General features: G+C 42.8%; 2 protein-coding genes across 5 annotated transcripts in view; one reads left to right on the top strand and one right to left on the bottom strand.

The window, feature by feature from the left end:
- Positions 1 to 3,471: 3,471 nt before the first annotated feature.
- oc90 (otoconin 90) lies at positions 3,472 to 15,024 on the top strand. The gene is made up of 17 exons (XM_088014774.1): positions 3,472 to 3,514; positions 3,677 to 3,745; positions 5,032 to 5,251; positions 6,190 to 6,296; positions 6,371 to 6,502; positions 7,668 to 7,718; positions 8,208 to 8,258; positions 8,767 to 8,877; positions 9,053 to 9,106; positions 9,258 to 9,374; positions 9,991 to 10,149; positions 10,789 to 10,944; positions 12,404 to 12,520; positions 12,606 to 12,777; positions 13,566 to 13,675; positions 14,249 to 14,480; positions 14,775 to 15,024. Exons 1-17 carry the CDS (start codon positions 3,472 to 3,474, stop codon positions 15,022 to 15,024), a joined length of 2,151 nt encoding a protein of 716 aa, XP_087870900.1.
- Positions 15,025 to 15,056: 32 nt separating this feature from the next.
- efr3a (EFR3 homolog A (S. cerevisiae)) overlaps positions 15,057 to 19,411 on the bottom strand; it is a 59,260-nt gene continuing 54,905 nt past the window's right edge. For all 4 annotated transcript variants that reach the window (XM_088015026.1, XM_088015025.1, XM_088015028.1 and 1 more), the window contains one exon: positions 15,057 to 18,834. In XM_088015026.1, coding sequence (XP_087871152.1) covers positions 18,729 to 18,834 — 106 coding nt within the window. In that variant the 3' untranslated portion in view covers positions 15,057 to 18,728. The remainder of the gene's footprint in view (positions 18,835 to 19,411) is intronic.

Here is a 19,411-nt window from a genome sequence, read left to right on the forward strand (position 1 = left end):
GTTGCTGTGCTTGAGTTTTGGTTTGCATGTCGGTAATTTGGCTTTTAATTCATGAAAGATGCTTGTTTACTAACATTTCTGCAGTCTTATTAAAGTATTTAAAATATTTCAAACTGTTTGATCGGCTTTTTTAAAGATTTCCATAAGTTAAAGGAAGTAAACGCCATGTTGATCGTTCCTCTGGGACGTTTTTAATAATTTCTTATCTTTAGATTTTTTTAGATCTGTGGTGAATTTGAGTTTTATTTTATCTGGAGTCATTTTTATGGAAAAGCTGCTTCTTTTAAGCCTTTTCTCTCTAAAAATCCTGACTTTCTGTTGGGGACAAAATCTCTTCAGAACATTTTTCATGCTTTATGAGGTCAGAACTCTGTGGCTCTTCGTCCAGTTTGGGAATTTAAGGCTTTATTTATTCAGGAAGCAGAGCTGGTAGCAAGTTTTTAAGGTTTTTATCTCAAAAGGAGTAAAATTATTCCTGGACACGTCGAGGGAAGTGAGGAACAAATCTGGATCTTAACTGTTTCCTAGAACAATATTCCCAAAGAGCCGTTTGCCAAAACCGCCTCAGTTCATCCCTGTTTATGTGAAGACCTCCTTCAGGAGATGACAGCGACGTCTGTCTGTCTCTTCTGGTCTTCCTAGAAGGAACAAACCTCCATTCAGACCTGATCCAAACTTTGAGTCTTGGTTTTTCTTCGTTGCTCAGTTTTCATCCAGCAGCTCTGAGGGAATCGTTGGAGCTAAAAGTTCATTATTTCTCTCATCCAAACATTTATTTTTACCTGTTTTCATAGATTGAATTAAATAAACGATAAATGTAAATAAAGCCGTGGATCTTTTGATGTTGGAGACGTTTTTACTTCGGATCTTAGAAACGGGTCAGATTTTCATGAAAAGCCTTCAGATGTTCTGTCACACCTGGATCCTCTCACCTGTCCGACTCAAAGCTTCCTGTCGGCCTGCTGCTCCGGCGGGCCGGCCCCTCCCTCCTGGTTGCACTCATTGATCCGAAGTCCCGGGAGGATCAGATGAGACCCGTTTGATCCTCCCGGGTCGCAGATCCAGAACCCTGCTGGACAAAGGCGGCTCTGTGGATCCCCCTGCTGGACCCGCCTGCATTTATAAAAAACCCTGACATACCTGCACGGGAACCGAACCGGGATAAGCTTCTGCTCAGGTGTCACCCGATAGCCGGTAAGAGCTGGAGGCTCCTTCCTCCTCCTCCTCCTCCTCCTCAGGTCGGAGTGATAAACAGCTACAGAAGCTGAGGATTCATTCTGCTGGGAACAGAACCTGACCCACTTTGGCTGGAGGCAGCAGAGCGAAGGAACAAACTCCAACGTCTGGAACACAAATAAGGTTAGACCTTCCAGTTTGTTTGACAGATGCATTAAATGGATGTTAATATTTGTTGTTTTCCTGTTAAATAAAAATGTTCTGTGAATATTCAGGCTGATATTAAACAATAAGTTGATTTTTAGCTGAAGGAAGTTCCTGCAGATCCTCTCTGGATGTTTCTGTCGTTTGGAGGTCGACTGAAAAACAGGCAGGCGAGGTCGAGTCAGAGCAGCTGGAAGAAAACAAAGCAATGAACAAAACTACAGGAGGACTTCAGGGTGAAGATAGAAGAGGTCTCCAGAAGTCTAGAGTTTATTCTTCCTCATGTTGGATGTTAACTGGGACCAAATCCTGGAGGGTCGATCAGTTTGTTCATTTTTGAAAACTTTTCTCTGGGTTTTCAGTCGGACTGTTTCAGTTTCTCACCAAATTGCTCCTGGATGCCAGAAAAGTTGCTCTTTGTTTCCATTTTTGATCCTTTGCTGCTGGAAGCTCTCAGCTTTTCTTCTCCATGTGTTGGAGACAGTCAGGAGAAACGGCTCCACCGGGCCTCCGCTCTCCGTCCTGGTTCTTCTGTTCCAGTCAGTCATGGTTTCCTTGGACAGAAGTGGTTTCTTTACTTCCCTTTCTTCACCTGCTGCCATTGTTGAGGAAGCTCTGCACTGGTGGCAACATGATTTTATTGGAGTTTACTACATGAAAAATCCCTCAAAGTCCAAACATGAATTTCTTTAAATTCTTCTCAACACGTCTTTAAGTTTAGTTTGTGTTTGATTTTTGCCATCTTGCCTTAAATCAGCTTATTTGCTCCTGTTTAGATGTAAAATCTGGATTAAATCACAGTGCAGGGCTGTGCATGCAGGTCCAGCTCAACCTCAGCAGTCATCACTCCTCCACTACCGTGCTTGGCTGTTGGTATCAGACGTTTGTGCCGAAATGTCCAAAATACAAACCCGTCGGATCGTTTCATGATTAGCATTTAGCATGCTAACAGGCTGTCGTATAATGTTGTTTGATAATCTGGGGCGGTAAAGCCGGAGCTCCTGTGCCTCAGCAGGCCGCTGTCTCCATTAACACGGAGGCTCAGGCTCTTCAGCTGACATTAGAGATAAAGTGTAGCAGCGAGGCAGTGATATCGCTTCCCGCTGCAGGTGAAACCCAGCCGGCTCTGTGAAGCATCAACAACCCACTTGTTGGTGTGGTGGAGCAGAGCCACAGGTGGGCTGAGCGGTTTGGAGCCATTAACCGCTGATGCAGCGGGCGCTGAAGGTCTCGTCTGGCGCAGCTGCAATAATCATTATGGTGATGGGGGTAATTTATGGAGCCGGTGTGAGATGCTGGAGTAAATGCAGGTCTCTGTTACAGCCGATGTTCCCTCCTCCTCCCTGATGGCTGTGATGAAGCCGACTATGATCGGCTGGCTTCATGTTCTCTCTGCACCAAATAAAAACATTAAAGGAAACAAACTGCAGCAGGAATTTATGTAAAACTGAACAACAGTCAAACTGAAACATGGCAGAAATCTGAATCACTTCCTGAAGCAAAAACAAATCTGATCCTGTGGAGGGTGAAATGTGATGTCATTGACACATGGAGGGCATCAACATGGCCGAATTTAATGCTTTAGTGTTTTTGATACGACGTTTTATCATTAGCTGCTGCTACATGCTGTGTTGGTAGCATTTAGCATTAGCTTCTACAAAATAGCTTGTTGGTATTCTGTTTTAGGATTAGCTTCTACAAAATAGCTTGTTGGTATTCTGTTTTAGCATTAGCTTCTACAAAATAGCTTGTTGGTATTCTGTTTTAGCATTAGCTTCTACAAAATAGCTTGTTGGTATTCTGTTTTAGGATTAGCTTCTGTTAAATACCTTGTTATTCTAGCACTAGAAGTGTTTAGGGATTCATTATGTATCGACATCAGTGCGGATGTGACGGTGTTTGGGGTCAGAGTTGGTGACCGTGGGGTCACCATGAGCTGACCGCCGCCTTAAAGGGCCGGTGCGGATCGCAGCTCTGAATTTTTCTCCAATAAAAGCTTCATAGTTTTCATCTGGAGGCTTCCTCCATCTGTTCTTGTTTTATTGTGGCTCTAATGTTTTTCCAATCAGATTTTCTCTGCAGGATCTCATCATGCTTCTGCTGTGGATCTTCATGCTGCCGGCTGCTTCCTGCAGTGAGTTTCACCCAATCACTGAGCTCTAGGCAGGCTGCTCCCTCTCTGCCCTCATGCTTTCCTTTATTTGTGTAATTACACTAATCACACAATGATTAATCAATTAACTGCTGATGTGTTAAATGTTGCATGCATGAATTAAATCTCCTCTTTTTTCTGCAGCGCTCTCCGGCAGCTCCGTGTTCTGTCCGGACCCAGAGGGCAGCAGCCGAGACGCAGGTCATGTAATTGGTGAGAAACATCCTTTATTATTGTTGTTTTATTTTTTATCTGGAACAATAAACTTCAGGCATGTTAACGGTCACCACACAAGCTGCTTGAATTAATCCTAATGAACCAGAGGAGCTGAAGGTTCAGCGGGTCGAGAGGATGAATCAACGAGCCGAACCGGATCACAGCCTGCAGGGAGGAACGTTTCCTTCAGGGACTTTCATCTTTACTTTAATTACTTTAATTAGCTGTTATTTACTCAAAGCAAAAAAACTAATAATCAGTTCCTAAACTTTCTCTCTCTCTTTAAAAACAGCCTCAACAGTTATTGGCACCATGTGAAACATAATAAGCATCAGAGTAAACTAATGTTTCAGAAAATGTTCTGTTAACTCGTTTGGATCATTATTCTGCTGAATAATGACTCATTTTTAGTTTTCCTGTAAGAAATGATTCTTATTTAAAATCTGAACTCATGCAGTCTGATGAGGCAGAGCAACAGTCCCACAGCATCACTCCTCCTCCACCGTACTGAGCAACTTGTTTCACAGCAGACCCACCGGGAGAGTTTGATGCTGAAGAGCCTCAGTGGACGTTCGCCTGGTTTCTGTTTGTTTTCCCAAATTATTCACAGAAAATCAACTTTTTTTTTTTTCACAGAGCAGATCTAAAATATTCTAAAGAATATTTTAGATCTGCCTGGGAAGCTGAAATACTTTAGTTTAATGTTTAACGACACATTATTGGTTGGTGTTTACAAAGCAGCCAATCCAGAGGCTGCATTTATTTTCCTTTGTGCTGATTGGCTGATGCCAGTTTGAAGATCTCATGTCATATTTATGATCCAGAGAATCAGAAAGTCGTAGATTACTGATTTAAAAGTTTGAGACATTTTCTCTGTTAGTAAAGAAAGGTTTTAAAACTGTTTAGTTTATTTTGATAGCACTTGTTGATGCCAATAAATTTGTCTTCAGTGATTTTTGAATCCCTCTGAATAAATGCTACATCAGATGATGGTAAGGAGTGACCGATGCTGCCAGCAGGAGATGTTTCATATGATGAAACGTTACAAAACACGCAAAAATCTGCTTTAATTATGACACAAAAAGATGATTTAAAGCCCTCTTTAAGTAATATTAACATTTAAACCAAAGTTGTGCAGCTGTGAGAAAACAAAGCTACTGATTATTACAAAATGATTGATTATAGATTAATTTTTTGAGACTGAGTGTAATAATCATACATGAACTCTCCTCTGGAAACCTGCAGACAGGATTGTCTGTGAGACGGACAGAAATCTGCTGAAGCTTGGTTTCGATTTGACCAGCTCCATCTTCTCCTTCCTCCGTCAGACTGTCTGGGTCTGCGCTTCGTCTGGCTCCACGCCGTCTTCGATAACTTCCCCTCACTGCTGAGCTTCGTGTCCAGGCTGCGGTGTGCATCAGGGCTGTGTCCGCGGGACCTGGAGGACTACGGCTGCTCCTGCAGACATGTGGCGTCTGGGAACCCGGTGGATCCTCTGGACACGTAAACGAAGCCCAGATGATTCCCAGATCCTCATCTCATTGATTAGAGGAGAATCTGTAAACTTTGATGCTCATCTGAACACATTTTAAGCAGAAGAAGAATTTGGAACAATGATTAGAAATACATTGACTTCTGTAAATTTGATTTTCTTTAGAAACAGAGCTGGATTGTAACCAGTTATATTTACTTGAGTAACTTTTTTGGAAAAAAAAAAACTTTTAGGAGTATTTGGGACCTGCCATGCAATGCATAGGGAGAGCAGTCATGGCAGGCACCTATTGTTCTACACCCAATAGAATGTCTGGATATTTGGGGCATTTGTGAGCTGCAGCTAAAACGCTGGGTCCGAAGTGGTGGGCACATTTCTGCAGCCCCATGTAAATTTCTTCAGGAAATTTCTAGTTTTACTATGCTGTACTTTCTACTTTTACCTGAGTAATTTTATTATGAGGTATTTTTACTCTTATTTGAGTAAAATTTCTGGATTTTCTACCCACTGAATGAAAAACAAATATGGTTTAACCAAAAATTCAACAGACACAGAAACACACCTGTAGTTTTTGTTAAAGTTTAATAAGTTTTTTATTGAAAGGAACTGATCTGGGAAAGACTTGTTTTACCTGATTTTATTATTTTTTGTTACTTATATGAATTATTGTAATTTTTGTCCTTAAAATACTACAATTTCCACTTAACTTTATATTTTGATCCAACCGTTTATTAAATGTTTAGATATTAAATAATTGATAATTTGATCAGTTGCTCAGTAGTTGAGTAAACCTTTTACCAAATACGCTTTTACTCTTGAGTAAAATACGTTGAAGTATTGCTACTTTTAATTGAGTGTAATTTTTGGGTTCTCTGCCTCTGGTTAGATATAAAATGCTGTCAGGTTTAAGTAAATCTCATGTTTTTGTTGTTGTTTTCTTCTGCTGCAGCTGTTGTGCAGCTCACAGGCAGTGCTACCAGAGTGCTGCCCCCTGCAGGCAGCGGCTGCCTCTGCCTCCGTATAACTTCTCCTGCTCCGCAGAAACCAGCAGCTGCGGTGAGTCTCAGACTGAACAGAACCTGGAGATCCTGTCTGAGGATTTGGGTTCATGGTTCCTCTTTCTCCTGCAGACGTTGGCGACCCGTGTCAGCAGAGGCTTTGTGGATGCGACCGAGCCGCCATCGACTGCTTGACGCGGAGCCGCTGCAACCCGAGTCTGAGGGGCCTGACGGAGGCCGCCTGCTCCGCTGGAAATGCTACAGGTGGGTTGGATCGGTTACATCCGTTTTACAGCAAACTGTTCGGATAATTATTAATATTTATATTATTATTATTGGAAATCTCTTATCAAGGTACATCTGACGTTATATTTGACCTGTTGGTGGTAAAATTGGTTGATCTTAAATAAGCTGGTTTCCAGCCACAGACTCCTCCGTAAACTGCTTTCATTTATTAACAATGACATTAAGTGTTTTTTTCTTTAAGTAGATGCTAAACTGAGATTGGAATTAGTTTGGATGTTACCACGATGTCACGGTTTGTTTTTAAGTTATAGTCAAAAATTACCAATCTAAATATTTAGCTAGCTAACTGGCTACATAGAGCTAGCACGTTTAGCTCTAGTTTGGAGACAAACTAAATATTTAGGTTTGAGATAAACATTTAGTTAGCAAGATTAATATATAGTTTTGAACTAAATATATAGCTGGCTAACCAACTATTTGGCTCCAAAGTAAGTATTTAGTTCACCAGCTAAATAAAATATTTGGTTAGCTAATTAAGTATTTAGCTAAACCGCTTCAAACTAAACATATTTAGCGTCAAACTATGACATTTATAAATGAATAACTTAGAAAAATTAATCTTTTTTTTTCTTTGACAGGCTAAATAACCCAAACTGCAGTAAAATCTTTTACTGTTTAATTTTACAAACTACAAATATTGATTTATGTATTTAGATTGCAAGAAGTCAGATTAGGTTCCAACCATTAGATGGCAGCAAATTGCTACAATATGATCCTCAGTATGTGTAGAATATGCATCACTTGGCATCTGTGGAAAATAACACGCCTCTGTGGCTGTTTGAGAAAAAAGACACAATAAGCATAGAAGGGTAAAGTCACCTGACCTTTAACCTCTACTCTTAGTGGGCGGCTGCAGATTTCTGGTCACTGGACCCTGATGTTTGACTGGTTTCACTGGTGTTCCAGAAGTTCCTGAATGGTTTATGCTTTAGTTTCTGAACTTGAGTCAATCTAAAATTCTCCTTCTGGGTTTGATGCTGCTCTTTCAAATTCTGGTTCTGTTAATTGGGTTCTGGTTTCTGCAGCAGCTTGACTCATTTTCTCATCTTCCTCCTCTCTTCCTGATCCGGGTCGGAGTCCGGTCAGCGGCTGGGATCTGTCATTAGTCTGGTTCTCGTTTCAGATTGGCTCGGTGGCGCCGTGGCAGCGGCTGACGTCGTCGTCAATGGAACAGGTGAGGCTGAGAGGACGGAGCCTCCACTCGTCTCTGGACGGTGCGTCACGTTTGGAGAGGGTCAGAGCGCAGCAAGCGGCTGATTCACACCTCAGCCAATTAAAACAACGACCTCCTGACGTCTCATCCTGCAGCTTCCTGCCCACGTTCATCTGGGAGGAGAAAAATCATTGAATCACAGAGCAGAGTGTCTAAATATAGCTGCAGGAAGAGGCTGAGCTGCTCTCAGACTGAGTTGAAGTGGAGGTCATTAAAGTGGAGAAGTCAACTTCACAGAGAAAAGTTAGTGGAGCCTGCTGGAGGTCTTCAAGGCTTCAGTCAGAGTTTTTGTCTTTGAAAGCTGACGCAGGCAGCCTCTGTTTGAACCAATCAGAATACGACGATTGTTCCACCTCTGAAGGACGAGCTCAGCTTAAAATCCTGCTAACGTCCAACTGCTGGCTCTTTTCCTGCCTGGACTCTAACCGGCCTCATCCTTCCTCTTTCCAGATGTTCTCACAGCAGCAGAGCGGCTGTCCAACGCCGCCCCGCCGCCCGCAGGTGAACATCCTGGATCCACAGGAAACATACCACACACTTTATCCTTCTGAATAATATTAATAATTAACTTTAATTCTGTTTAATTATGAGGATTTTAGAGAAAATAAATCGTTTTAACTTCAATAACAGAAAGTAATGGCAGTTTAGCCTCACATTCTTTGTATATTTATATTTATCCATAATATCCATAATATATTATAGTTATAATATATATAATACAATATAATATATATAATGTGGATAAATAATACAGCATATTAATTGGTTAATATGTTGTATTGTTATAGGAAAAATTAATTGAATGTATTAATAAAAGGAAATGATAAAAGTAACCAAGCCAACTTTATTTATAAACATTAAAGATAAAAGAGACGAACTGTAGATTATTGATTATCTTCCTGATTATCTTCAGGTTTCTGTGGCAGCTGGAGAAGACCATGACAACAAACACGTCATTTTTAATCTTGGTTCTTTATCAAACCTACTTTTACATCCTCTGAACCATCAGAACCGGACCGGGCGATGATCGGTGCTGTGGAAACCCAAACTGATCCGGGTGGGCTGGACGGGGAATTCATCACCGGACCACCAGAACCAACCGTCCTCCGGACCGGTCCTGGTACGACCAGAGAGGAACGGCGCCGTGCTGCGTCGTTTGCAGACATGAGCAGCAGAAACGGATTTTAAATGAAAAAGTTTCTCCTGCTCCTCTGAAGCCGAATCTGTTTCTAAAAGACGCACAAAACTGAAAATGTGAAACTGAAGTTTCACTGCATGTAAATGTTTTCTTGCAGAGCAGTGGGAGGAGCAGGCGGCAGAGCTGAAACACCAGAGTTTGATCTCTAATGGTAACGTTTAAATCTCCTGTTTCTGATCTTTTTCCTGAGCTGCTAATTAATCCATTTGGAGCTGATGGTCCCACAAATGGCACCATAAATCATTTCTCTGCCCACTGAGTGACTCACTTGGCTCAGACATTTCCAATCTCTGCATCCACAGGCCTGGGAGAGGCGGCAGCAGAAGAAGAAGTGGAGTGGGAGGACCAAGCTGAAGATCAGATGACCCAGAGTCCTGCACAAATCAGCCCAATGACCCCCAGGAGCCCCAGGAGCCCCGGTGAGCCACAGAAACATGGAAACCAGTCTGTTTTTAATGCAGATATTATGTTTCCTGATTCTAACAAGGAGCAGAGGTTCATGTTGCTTTTTTATAATTCACATGTCACATTTTTGTAGCTTTTATGTTAGAATGTATTTGTTACAGATGAAATGTTCATTAAAGTTGTTCTAGATCCTCCTGACTGAGTCAGGAATGTAAAATGGTTAAACTGCACCAGAATCTGATCTGTTTTGTTTTTAGTTTTAATAAAAAGCTGAAAGCAGCAGCTCAGGGTTCTTCCTCCTGTCCTCCTGCAGAACGGGGGAGGAAGTTTAGATTTTCTGAGATTATTGAGGAGGAAAAGTTTCTTCTTTCCTCACCAGGTGGGAGGTGCCAACGATTTATCTCAGGTTTTTAGGAGTGTGATTTCGTCAACAGCCTCCATTTCCTCACCATGTTTAGGAGGAAGGAGAAATCCACAACAATTGTCTTTGTTTTGTTGGTGTTAAGAACCAGATCGTCACCTGGTTTGATGTCAGACTGTGAAAGGGGCGGGGCTAAGCTCACAGCTCAGGATGACGAATCGCTTCCCATCGTTGGATTTTACAGCTGAAACCTTCTGAATCTGCTGCAGATCCAGTCCAGTTGGCCCCAAACGGGCCGCCGTCTCCATGGAGCCCTGCTGGGGTTTATTATGGGATGGATCAGACAGCGACGCAGATTCCTGCTGCTGGCGCCGCGCCGTCGGTTCTGACCACAGCATCCCTGAGGAGCACGCTGCTGGACGGAACCGGTAAACGTTTTAACAAGAAATGCTAAAACCGCTGAAAGTCACGCAAATAAAACTAGAATGAATGTTTTAGAGTTATTATATAAACATTTCATGATGTAAAAATGAATTGAGCTAATCTGATGTCTGACTGTTTATCCAACACTGAAACTCTGTGAATGAATGTGGAATAAGAAATCCATTTTTCCCATCATGCTGGTTTTAACGGTCATAACTCACCAGTTGATGCCACTGGTTTCAGGAAACCCCGGAACGCTGCAGGAAACGTTCCAGCATCCGTTCTGCTCTCTCTGCAGCTTCATAAAATCAGGTTCTGAGCTGCCGGGTCGTCCGGCGCCGGTTCCCTGCCAGGTAGAAAACCTGCAGCAGGTGGAGGAACCGTTTTCCTGTCGACTGGGTCTGTAGTGACGCCCTGAGGCTCTGGGACAGCGGAGCTGGGAATCCTGGCAGCTATCAGGCCAAACATTAATGAGCTGCTTCTAGCAGCTTTATGTTGGCTCCAGCTGCAAAGGAGGGAGGTCGGAGGTCATCTGAGGGTCTCTTCACTTGTACTTCCTGTTTCCTCTGTAGACGGCTGGACTCGGACTTGGAGACTCGGTGAAAATCAGGAATCTTCTGATCTTCACCTTTAATCTGCTGCAGGTGTGGAGCCTCTGTCACCTGCATCTCCAACCATCAGCCAGACCAAACCCACAGGAAGCTCAGCGTCAGCTGGGAAATCTGCACCAATCACAGCGACGACGACGCCTCTGTGTGAGGAAGAGGAGGAGGAGGAGGAAGGCTCGCAGGAGGAAGACGGTACCGCTGTTAAAGCAGCTCAGGGTTTCATACATTAAACCCATAAAACCTGAAGTCACTGAGCCGCCATCTTGGTAGGCAGCACAGCAAAGCTTAGATGAACCATGACGATTTAACACGCCTGACCAATCTGCAGAAGACGGATGCATCAACAAGATGGCTGCTGTCGAGATCGAACCATAGCATCTCTATACCAGCTGTAGTTACAGTTACAGATACCTACCAAGATGGCTGCCTTAGTAGAAGTGTGGCGTCACATGAGGGCTACGTACAGAGTTAACTGTCTGAGGAGGATAATCAGTTGATTTCTGACCATTTAGTGGTGGGAAGCTCATAAATCACAGATTAAACAGCTGTGTCCGAATTCAGGGTCTGCATCCTTCGAAGGACGGATTTGTAGGCTTATTACGTCATAGCGTGGCGACAAGGCCTGTCCGAATTCAAAGACTCCTTCAAATGCTCCTTCTTTTCCCCAGATTTGAAGGATGGGTCCGGTGTATCCTTCACGGCCCACGATATCCCATAATTCATTGCGGGTTCCAACTGGGCATTCAGGCAGAGCGATAATGGCGGCGAATAGCGACAAATTATTGAACTTTATTACACTTTAAATGACACAACGTGATTTGGTTCAACATTTTTAGGCGAGAATGTAAGTGTGTAAATCTCAAATATCTGCTCGGTTCATCAATACATCATCTAATTACAATATTGCTCTAACATTTTCGGACCTGTCTGCTCCCGCTGCTTTAACAGCCAGCTCCCCTCCAGCTGTCAGCCGGCCAGGCGCTCCAGGTTCAGTATACCGAGAGAAAACGCCTAACTCCTGGCACATTGTTATAAAAACTCCCGCTAGCTTTCCCCAATGAGTGGGAGTTAAACACCGATATTATTCAGACAGGTCTGGTTGAAAATGTTTGGTTTTCAAAGTATTTCAAAGCAGAGCACATCGGTTTGATTGATTAATTAAAGTTAAGCCTTCAAACATAATAGGTTTATTTAACCGTAATGTCCTATCTGCGATGTGGAGAGTATTATATTTGTAAATGAATAATTTGTATTCCTTGTAGAAAAGTGCAGTTCACATTTGAACATTTTATAATCAAAGTAAGAGATTTCCTTTTTGCTATGGAACATCCTTTACTATAAAAGGTGAAGAATAATATAGAAATCAGTAATACATGACTGAAAAACAAACTTCGGCTCCGTTGGTTTTTCTCCTCTCTGCTTCGCGCTGTCACCGTTGCTTGGCAACATGAGTTACGCTGAGGTGGGGGCGGGGACAGTTGGTGAAGGCTACACCTGTCCGAATCCACAGGTATTTTTCTTCCGGCCTCAGTTTATTCCCGGCCTTCGAAGGACCCGTCCTACTTACACCGGTCCTTCGAAGGATGCAGACCCTGAATTCGGACACAGCCTATGTCTCACAGGAGGTGAACCTGCTGATGTTTGTCATTAGGGGCGGAGCCAGGTCCGAAGAGGGCGGAGCCAGGTCCGAAGAGGGCGGTGCCGTTCTTCGCCTGGTCTCTGCTGGAGTCCGTCGGTCTGACCGACATCCAGCAGCCGGGCGGCCGAGGTGAGCCGCAGGTTGGGCCTCAGGACGTCCGTCGCTGGCGGTGAGACGTTTATCACATGAGCTGCTGAATGTGTCGTCCAATCAGAATGCAGCTCCTCCTTCAGCGTGTACGGCGGCGACGGCCGGAGCCGCAGGGAGCTGCCGGCGCTGGGGGAGATGCTGCGCTGCCTGACGGGGCGATGTCCGCACGAGTACGAGATGTACGGCTGCTACTGCGGACAGGAAGGGGCGGGACTTCCTCTGGACCAGCTGGACAGGTCAGCACGCCCCGTGGGAAGTTATTTACATAAAATACATTCATTCATTTATTCGGTAATTTATTGCTTTTTTAAAAACTTTATAATTGGAATTTTTTAGAATCATTAACGTCTCCAAGCCTGACCAATTTTCAGATTTGATAGGAATAATTACTGAAAAATAACTATATTTATAATGTGAATTTTCTCTTTGATAAATGGGCACAGTTATAAAAATAAAGTATAAAAATAAACATGGATACATATGAAATGTGAATATTAAACATAAACATCTTAAATATTAAGCCTTCTAAAAATTTATTTTCATTATCAAATATTGTGAATATAAACATTTTAAGTGTTTTAATTATATTTCAGATTTTAATATAAACATTTATATTGTCTTAATAGAAGCATTTTTAAAACATTTTAATACTGCTAAATAGTTATTCCAACTAAAATATTAATATTATTTTCTGCCTTTAACTTGAAATTTCTGAATTTTTTCTCTGAGAAAAATGTTTGGTAAAAGTTGAAAAATTGATTCTTAAAAGCAGAAACATCACATTAAAAAGTAATCAATTCAAAGTGATGTATTTATTTTTCTCAGTCTTTTAACCCTTTTGTTGTTCCTGATTTTTCTTTATTTCTGCTGTTTTTTGGAGGCACTTATTTCCTAAAGTTAGCTAAACTCAGGTAAAATGTGTAACGATGCTGTCTCCATGGTAACGACTCCCAGCATGTTTACTAGTTACTTCCTGCATAACTCAGTGATGGTTTCTGAGCCTGAAAGCTGCTCTGCTCCTCAGATGTTGCTTCTTCCATCGCTGCTGCCTGAACCAGATCGGCTCCATGGGCTGCCGGGCCGACAGGAAGCTCAACGCTCGCATTTCCTGCGAGAGCCGCAACAAACCGCGATGTGAGTGCAGGTTTAACGTCTGAGAAACTTCTCAACATTCAGCATAAATCAGAACGCAGAAGAGGATTATCAGAATGGGTTTAACAAGTTTTTCCTGTTCTGGAACGTTCCTGTTTTCAACCTGGAAGCTGCTTTCTGCAACGTGTGAACTTTGAACCCACAGGCTGCGTCCTCAACCCGGGACCAACCAGGTCCTTTCTTAAAGTTAGACGTTCTAAAATTGGACCTAAAGATCCGTTCAAAGATCACAAATGTGACTTTCAGTTTAATGCTTTTATAAGAAGTGCAGGTTGCTTTCCTTGAACTTTCCTGCTATTAACCCAGAACCTGAACTCCAGCAGTTCAGAGGAAGAAAATGCAGAGGAAGAAAATACAGACTGCTTTATGTTTCAAACTTCACAGGTTGTTTCCTGGAACCCATTTCTCTTTAAGGAGTCAAAATGTCTCTGAGCATAGAAGTCACTTCCCACAGCCTCCATCAGGGCTTTAATAAGTCATGAAGGTTCTGAAGATGTTGGCAGGAGGTTCTGATGTCGTCCAGATTCTGAATCCTCGTTTCCATTTCCTCTGCAGGTCGGGGCGTCACGGTGTGCGACAAACTGCAGTGTGTGTGCGATAAAACCACAGCAGAGTGCATGGCTGCAGCGCGCTTCAACCACAGCCTGCCGTCGCAGCGCTGCCGCGGCCCGGCGCCGCCCTGCCGCCGGGCCGGCAGGCCCGCAGCGGAACCGGCCCGGTCCAGTGAGGAGAGCAAACCCAGCCAGTCTGAGGAGCCTGAGACGAGTTCTGCTCAGTATTCAGACAGGTGGGATACGGAGAACCTCAGGGCCGACGGCTCGGGTCCATTTCCACCTCGAAGAACCTTACAGATCCAGTTAAAGGGATTTTCTGATGTTTTATTAGTGGAACTGGGTCCTGTGAAGAACTTACAACCAGCGGCAGCAGGCGATAAAATCTCCTTTATTAAATCTTAGTCAACAATTCCTTACTGTTGGAATAAATAAAATGTTACTTTTTATTTTAGTGTGTGGCTCCAAAACAACTATTTAGGGTAGGGTTAGGGTTAGTAGTTTTAATTAAAACAAATGTCTGTTTGCAGTGATCAAAGTTCTGATGTAATGAATGAAGAGACGCCGACTCCGGCTGGGCCATCGAGAGCTGAGACCAAAGAGCTGCAGACGGTCAGCGGGGTTCAGCAACCGGCAGAGAGACCGGGGGAGGAGGAGGAGGAGGAGGAAGCAGAGGAAGAGGCAGAGGAGGAGGAGGAGGCAGAGGAAGAGGTAGAGGAGGAGGCAGAGGAAGAGGCAGCAGAGGAAGAGGAGGAAGCAGAGGAAGAGGAAGAAAACTAAACCGACCACAGAAAACGTTGCAACTCAAACACTTGAATAGAAACATTTTATTTGAATCTCCAACATTACATTTCAACACATTCTGAGACATTATCGTAACGCCGAGGCTCTGCTGCAGCTCAGGTTCAGGAAATGACATCATACAAGCCAATCATCCAGAGTTTAAGTTCAGGTTAGTGAGTCCAGAACAAAAACACGACATTTCCTGAACCTGCAGGAAGAGCTGAGCCGTGGCGCCATCTAGTGGTCATAAATCACTGATTAACAACTCTGAGCGTCAGTGTTTTATCTTTGAAGGTGAACAGACGAGACATTTCTCTAAAACTGGCACAAGAACACAGACTGCTGCACCACAGACGAATAAAACGAGAAGGTTTCGCTGTTGCCGTGGAAACGAGCGGCTCCATCCTGGGCCGTCCCACAGTAAGGCCGGTCTGCCGTCTAACCACCAGCTGAACATAAAAACATTTCCATTCGTACCGTTGTGCCGTTTTTGTGCCTCAGAACCGTTTTAAGTGCAAACGGGGGGAACCGCGATCCGTTTGGGTTTGAAATGACAGAGCTGGTCTCTCTTCCACTCAGCCGCTAATACTGACAAACATTCATGTGCAAAAAGCAAGGAGTGGTCCAAACCCGGAGGTCTGGTGGCGGGTTTCTGTGCTGGTGAACTGATCCCAGTTTGACATGATTTCTGACCAAACGGCGACAATCTGGTGAAAAAAGGTTTAAATCTAAATAAAACTATAACAGCTCATTTCAATCAAAATAATTTCTATGATTCGAGACAAAGATTCATGATCCAATTCAAAGATTCATGATCCAATTCAAAGATTCATGATCCGATTCAAAGATTCATGATCCAATTCAAAGATTCATGATCCGATTCAAAGATTCATGATCCAATTCAAAGATTCATGATCCGATTCAAAGATTCATGATCCGATTCAAAGATTCATGATCCAATTCAAAGATTCATGATCCGATTCAAAGATTCATGATCCGATTCAAAGATTCATGATCCGATTCAAAGGCTCAGCGACGACAAACAAGAAACGATGATTCAGCATTTTTTCAATGATATGTCTGAAATCTACCAGGCAGCAACTGAACCATGTGATGCATAAAATGTACAAAAATATACGATCTGCTGCGTCAGCGACATTCATCACGTTTTCCAGCCACGTCTAAAACAAGCCAGTCTCCGGACCGGACCGGGCGGTGAAACGGGTTCTAGACGGATCGGGTTTCACAGCGTATTTTATATATAAAGAACGAATCATGCTGTTAGTTTGGGAAGGTCGGGATTCACAACCGGCTCCGGTTCGACCTGAACGGAGCCACTTTGGTTCGGGTTCTGTACAGAAGCTGGTGGGCGATCTCAACCTGCTCGGCTCTCCTTACAGCTGCACAGGTAAATTATTACTAGACAACGATGTGGATCACGTTGAGATGAAGCAGCCCGTCCTCTCCCAGAACCTCAGGTTCCTACAACAAACCGTCCCTGAAGTTAAAGTCTCATCTCCAGGAATCTCAGGTGAAATCTGAACAGGCTCCCGGTAAAAACCGCCCAGTACCTTTTATATCAGCCACCAAGATTATGGAAAGATACTGGTGGAGAAACACCAGACTGAATATCTAGTTGCTAGAAAGCATTTGAAAAATCTGTAAAATATTTAGATTTAATTCAGGAGCTGAAAGTTTTGCAGGATTAACTTTTATTTTCCAGCATCTTCTAGGGGAGAGCGGCTCTGCTACCATTAGCTTTAACTTCAGTAAATAATGTTTCAGTCTGAAACACTCCTGGTGGTCACGGTTGGTACTGCACCTTCAGGAGCCCCCATGTTGATCCGTTTCCATCTTTTGGACCAGAACTCAGCGACAGTCAGCGGTTCTTTCTGAACTAACAGATGTTCTGCAGGTTTGGTCTAGTCAAAGTAATGAAACCAATCTACAGTTCAGCTTTAACAGGCTCAGGTTGGTGAATAAAAACCATCAAAATTCACTTTTCAGGAAACACGACGAGCTCAACGTACGACAGAACCACCGGGAAACGATTCGGACCAGATCCAGCTCGATGTGCCCGGATCGTTTGCTCATGTCTGACCTTCAGCCTGGAGTCCTGATCAGACCAGAGGATTACAAAACCAGCTGCAGCCCGACCAGAACCAGGAACCTCCACACTCAGAACCGACCCACTTCTGCAAACTTTACACCTTCGGGTTTAGTAGCCATGACAACAGCCTCTAAGATTTTATTAAACCTGCTTTAAGAAACTCCAGGAATATCGATGCGATTTAAAGTGTTGATGAGGCTCACGAAGTCGTTGACATACCTCATAATCTGGAACTAATCCCGCGGTTTTAATCCCGGCCCGCCTGGTGAACCGAGCTGGAAGCGAACTCTGACAGAAGGGCAGCCTTCCTAAAACCACCATGGTGCCGTAAATACGACGTTATGGTGGGAAAGTGTCGCATCTTTAGCCAGTTAGCTGGTCAGGCAGTAGCCAAACAAGCTAGCGCTTTAAGTCCTTAAATTGTGATGCACTGCCCCCTGTTGTCCATGTGCTGAACTGCATGACGCTGGTGTTGATGTTGGAGCGTGACGGACAGACCGGGAAAGTAAACGGGTTGAAAACAGAAGTGCAAAAATTAATTATGACTGCGGTTGTTTCCACTTTGTTAAATATGTGGCAGCCATGTTGGATTTTTATCTCAAGGTTCATAAAAATTGTAATTCTTCATTATTCTGCTTAATAATGCATGAATGTTGAAGCTTTTCTGTTTATTTTGGTCAAACAAACTGAAGAAATATTTCTTCCATCAGATCTAAAATATTTCATCGTAATTCACAAGACAAAGTAAAATATGTCAAGATTTTTCCTTATCCTTAAAAAGCTAAACATGAAATTCTAGTGGCTGTGTTGTGATTAAGAAAAAATCATTTTAGTCTATGAACACAGAGGGCAGAAAAAAATTAAGATAAACAAGAAAACTTGTTGAATTACGTTAATTTTAACATTACAGTATTTATTATCTGTAAACAAAAGATTTATTTTTGGACCTTATGGTTCTGGAAAAATGTGTTATTTTGAAAATTAATCATCTGGTTCTGAAATATTTGGAAACTGATCATTTTTATCATTTTGTTCTCCAAGTAAAAACAAGACTAGTTGAGTTTATTTCTAAGTTATTCCTGGAAAATCTGACAGACAAAATCCCGTTTCACCGACTTCCTAGATTGAACAAATAGTGAGAATTTTAATCCAAGAATCGTTGTGAAAGTTGTGATTTTGTAAATCTTCAAATCCTTAAAAAGCTTCAGGAATGAAAGCTGGATCCGTTTCACCAACCGGGAGCCGTTTGAACTGAACTGGTTAGTGTTTTATGGGTAAATACAGACGATCGGGCCGATCCATCAGCTGTTCTACTGGATCCTCTGCTAAGAAGCTGCTGAACCTGCAGGTGGTTTTTATCTAACAGGATTGTTTGGTTTTTCTACACGGCGTGAAGCATCGACACGGAGAGTAAAGCGGTTTGCGTTGTTCTGGTTTTGTTCTGTTCGACCGTTTGGGTTCAGGGATGCGAATCAGAGAAACGACATACAGCCGGGTCAGCATGTCCGAGTCTCTGATTGGCTCCCTGCCGCCTCGCAGCGCGCTGATTGGAGGAAAAGCGGAGGTGGCCTTTGTTGATGTTTGGAGTCGTTCAGTAGACGCACAGGTCCGGGAACTTCATCTCGTAGACGGGAACGGACGGATGCTGGGTGTGACCCGCTGAGATGGAAACCACGCCGGACGGGCTGGGCGGCGGCCTGCAGGGAGAGACGCATCACCATGGAGAAAAACATCCCATACTGGTTTCACTGGTTTATTACTGGGTTGTGACTTTTTTTTCATTTCTTTATGACTTTTGTCAAATTCAGTTACGTTTAGTTGGTTTTACAGTGCAGCTGCTTGTCTTCATTAGTTTATTTAGTTCTAGAGGTAATTTTACTTTTTTCATACTTTAATTTTTAGGTGCCAAATTCAAAAAATATTGTGGTTATGTTTACATTGGGTAATGAAGAGTCAGCAGAAGAAGACATTTTCAAAACATGTTAATTATTGAACCACTTCAGTGTTTAATCAAAACTTTTGCCGTTTTGCTGCCAGGTAAAGTGTTGCTAGGAGGAACATGTCATAATAACTTCACATCAGCTCAAAAAGCTAATAAATACATTCATAAACATGAAAATGAAGAATATTATATCTATAATTTCAGTATGTTTTAGTTTCATAAGTGAACAGTACAGAGCCAGTTAGTTATTGTTTTTCCCCATAAATTATTGTTTTATCTTTGGCATATTCACTAATATTTTGCTCTAAATAATAAAAATCTTCTTTGGAAAT

This window comes from Poecilia mexicana, unplaced genomic scaffold (genome assembly GCF_051168715.1).
Source record: "Poecilia mexicana isolate PSO_F unplaced genomic scaffold, ASM5116871v1 scaffold_17, whole genome shotgun sequence".
Taxonomy (NCBI): domain Eukaryota; kingdom Metazoa; phylum Chordata; class Actinopteri; order Cyprinodontiformes; family Poeciliidae; genus Poecilia; species Poecilia mexicana.

Bases quoted from the DNA above. Each gene is read 5' to 3' on its own strand.
- oc90 (XM_088014774.1), top strand. From the start codon at position 3,472: ATGCTTCTGCTGTGGATCTTCATGCTGCCGGCTGCTTCCTGCA. The intron at 8,259-8,766 runs GTGAACATCCTG...CTGAACCATCAG, and splicing joins CGCCGCCCCGCCGCCCGCAG to AACCGGACCGGGCGATGATC. The intron at 8,878-9,052 runs GTACGACCAGAG...GTTTTCTTGCAG, and splicing joins CGTCCTCCGGACCGGTCCTG to AGCAGTGGGAGGAGCAGGCG.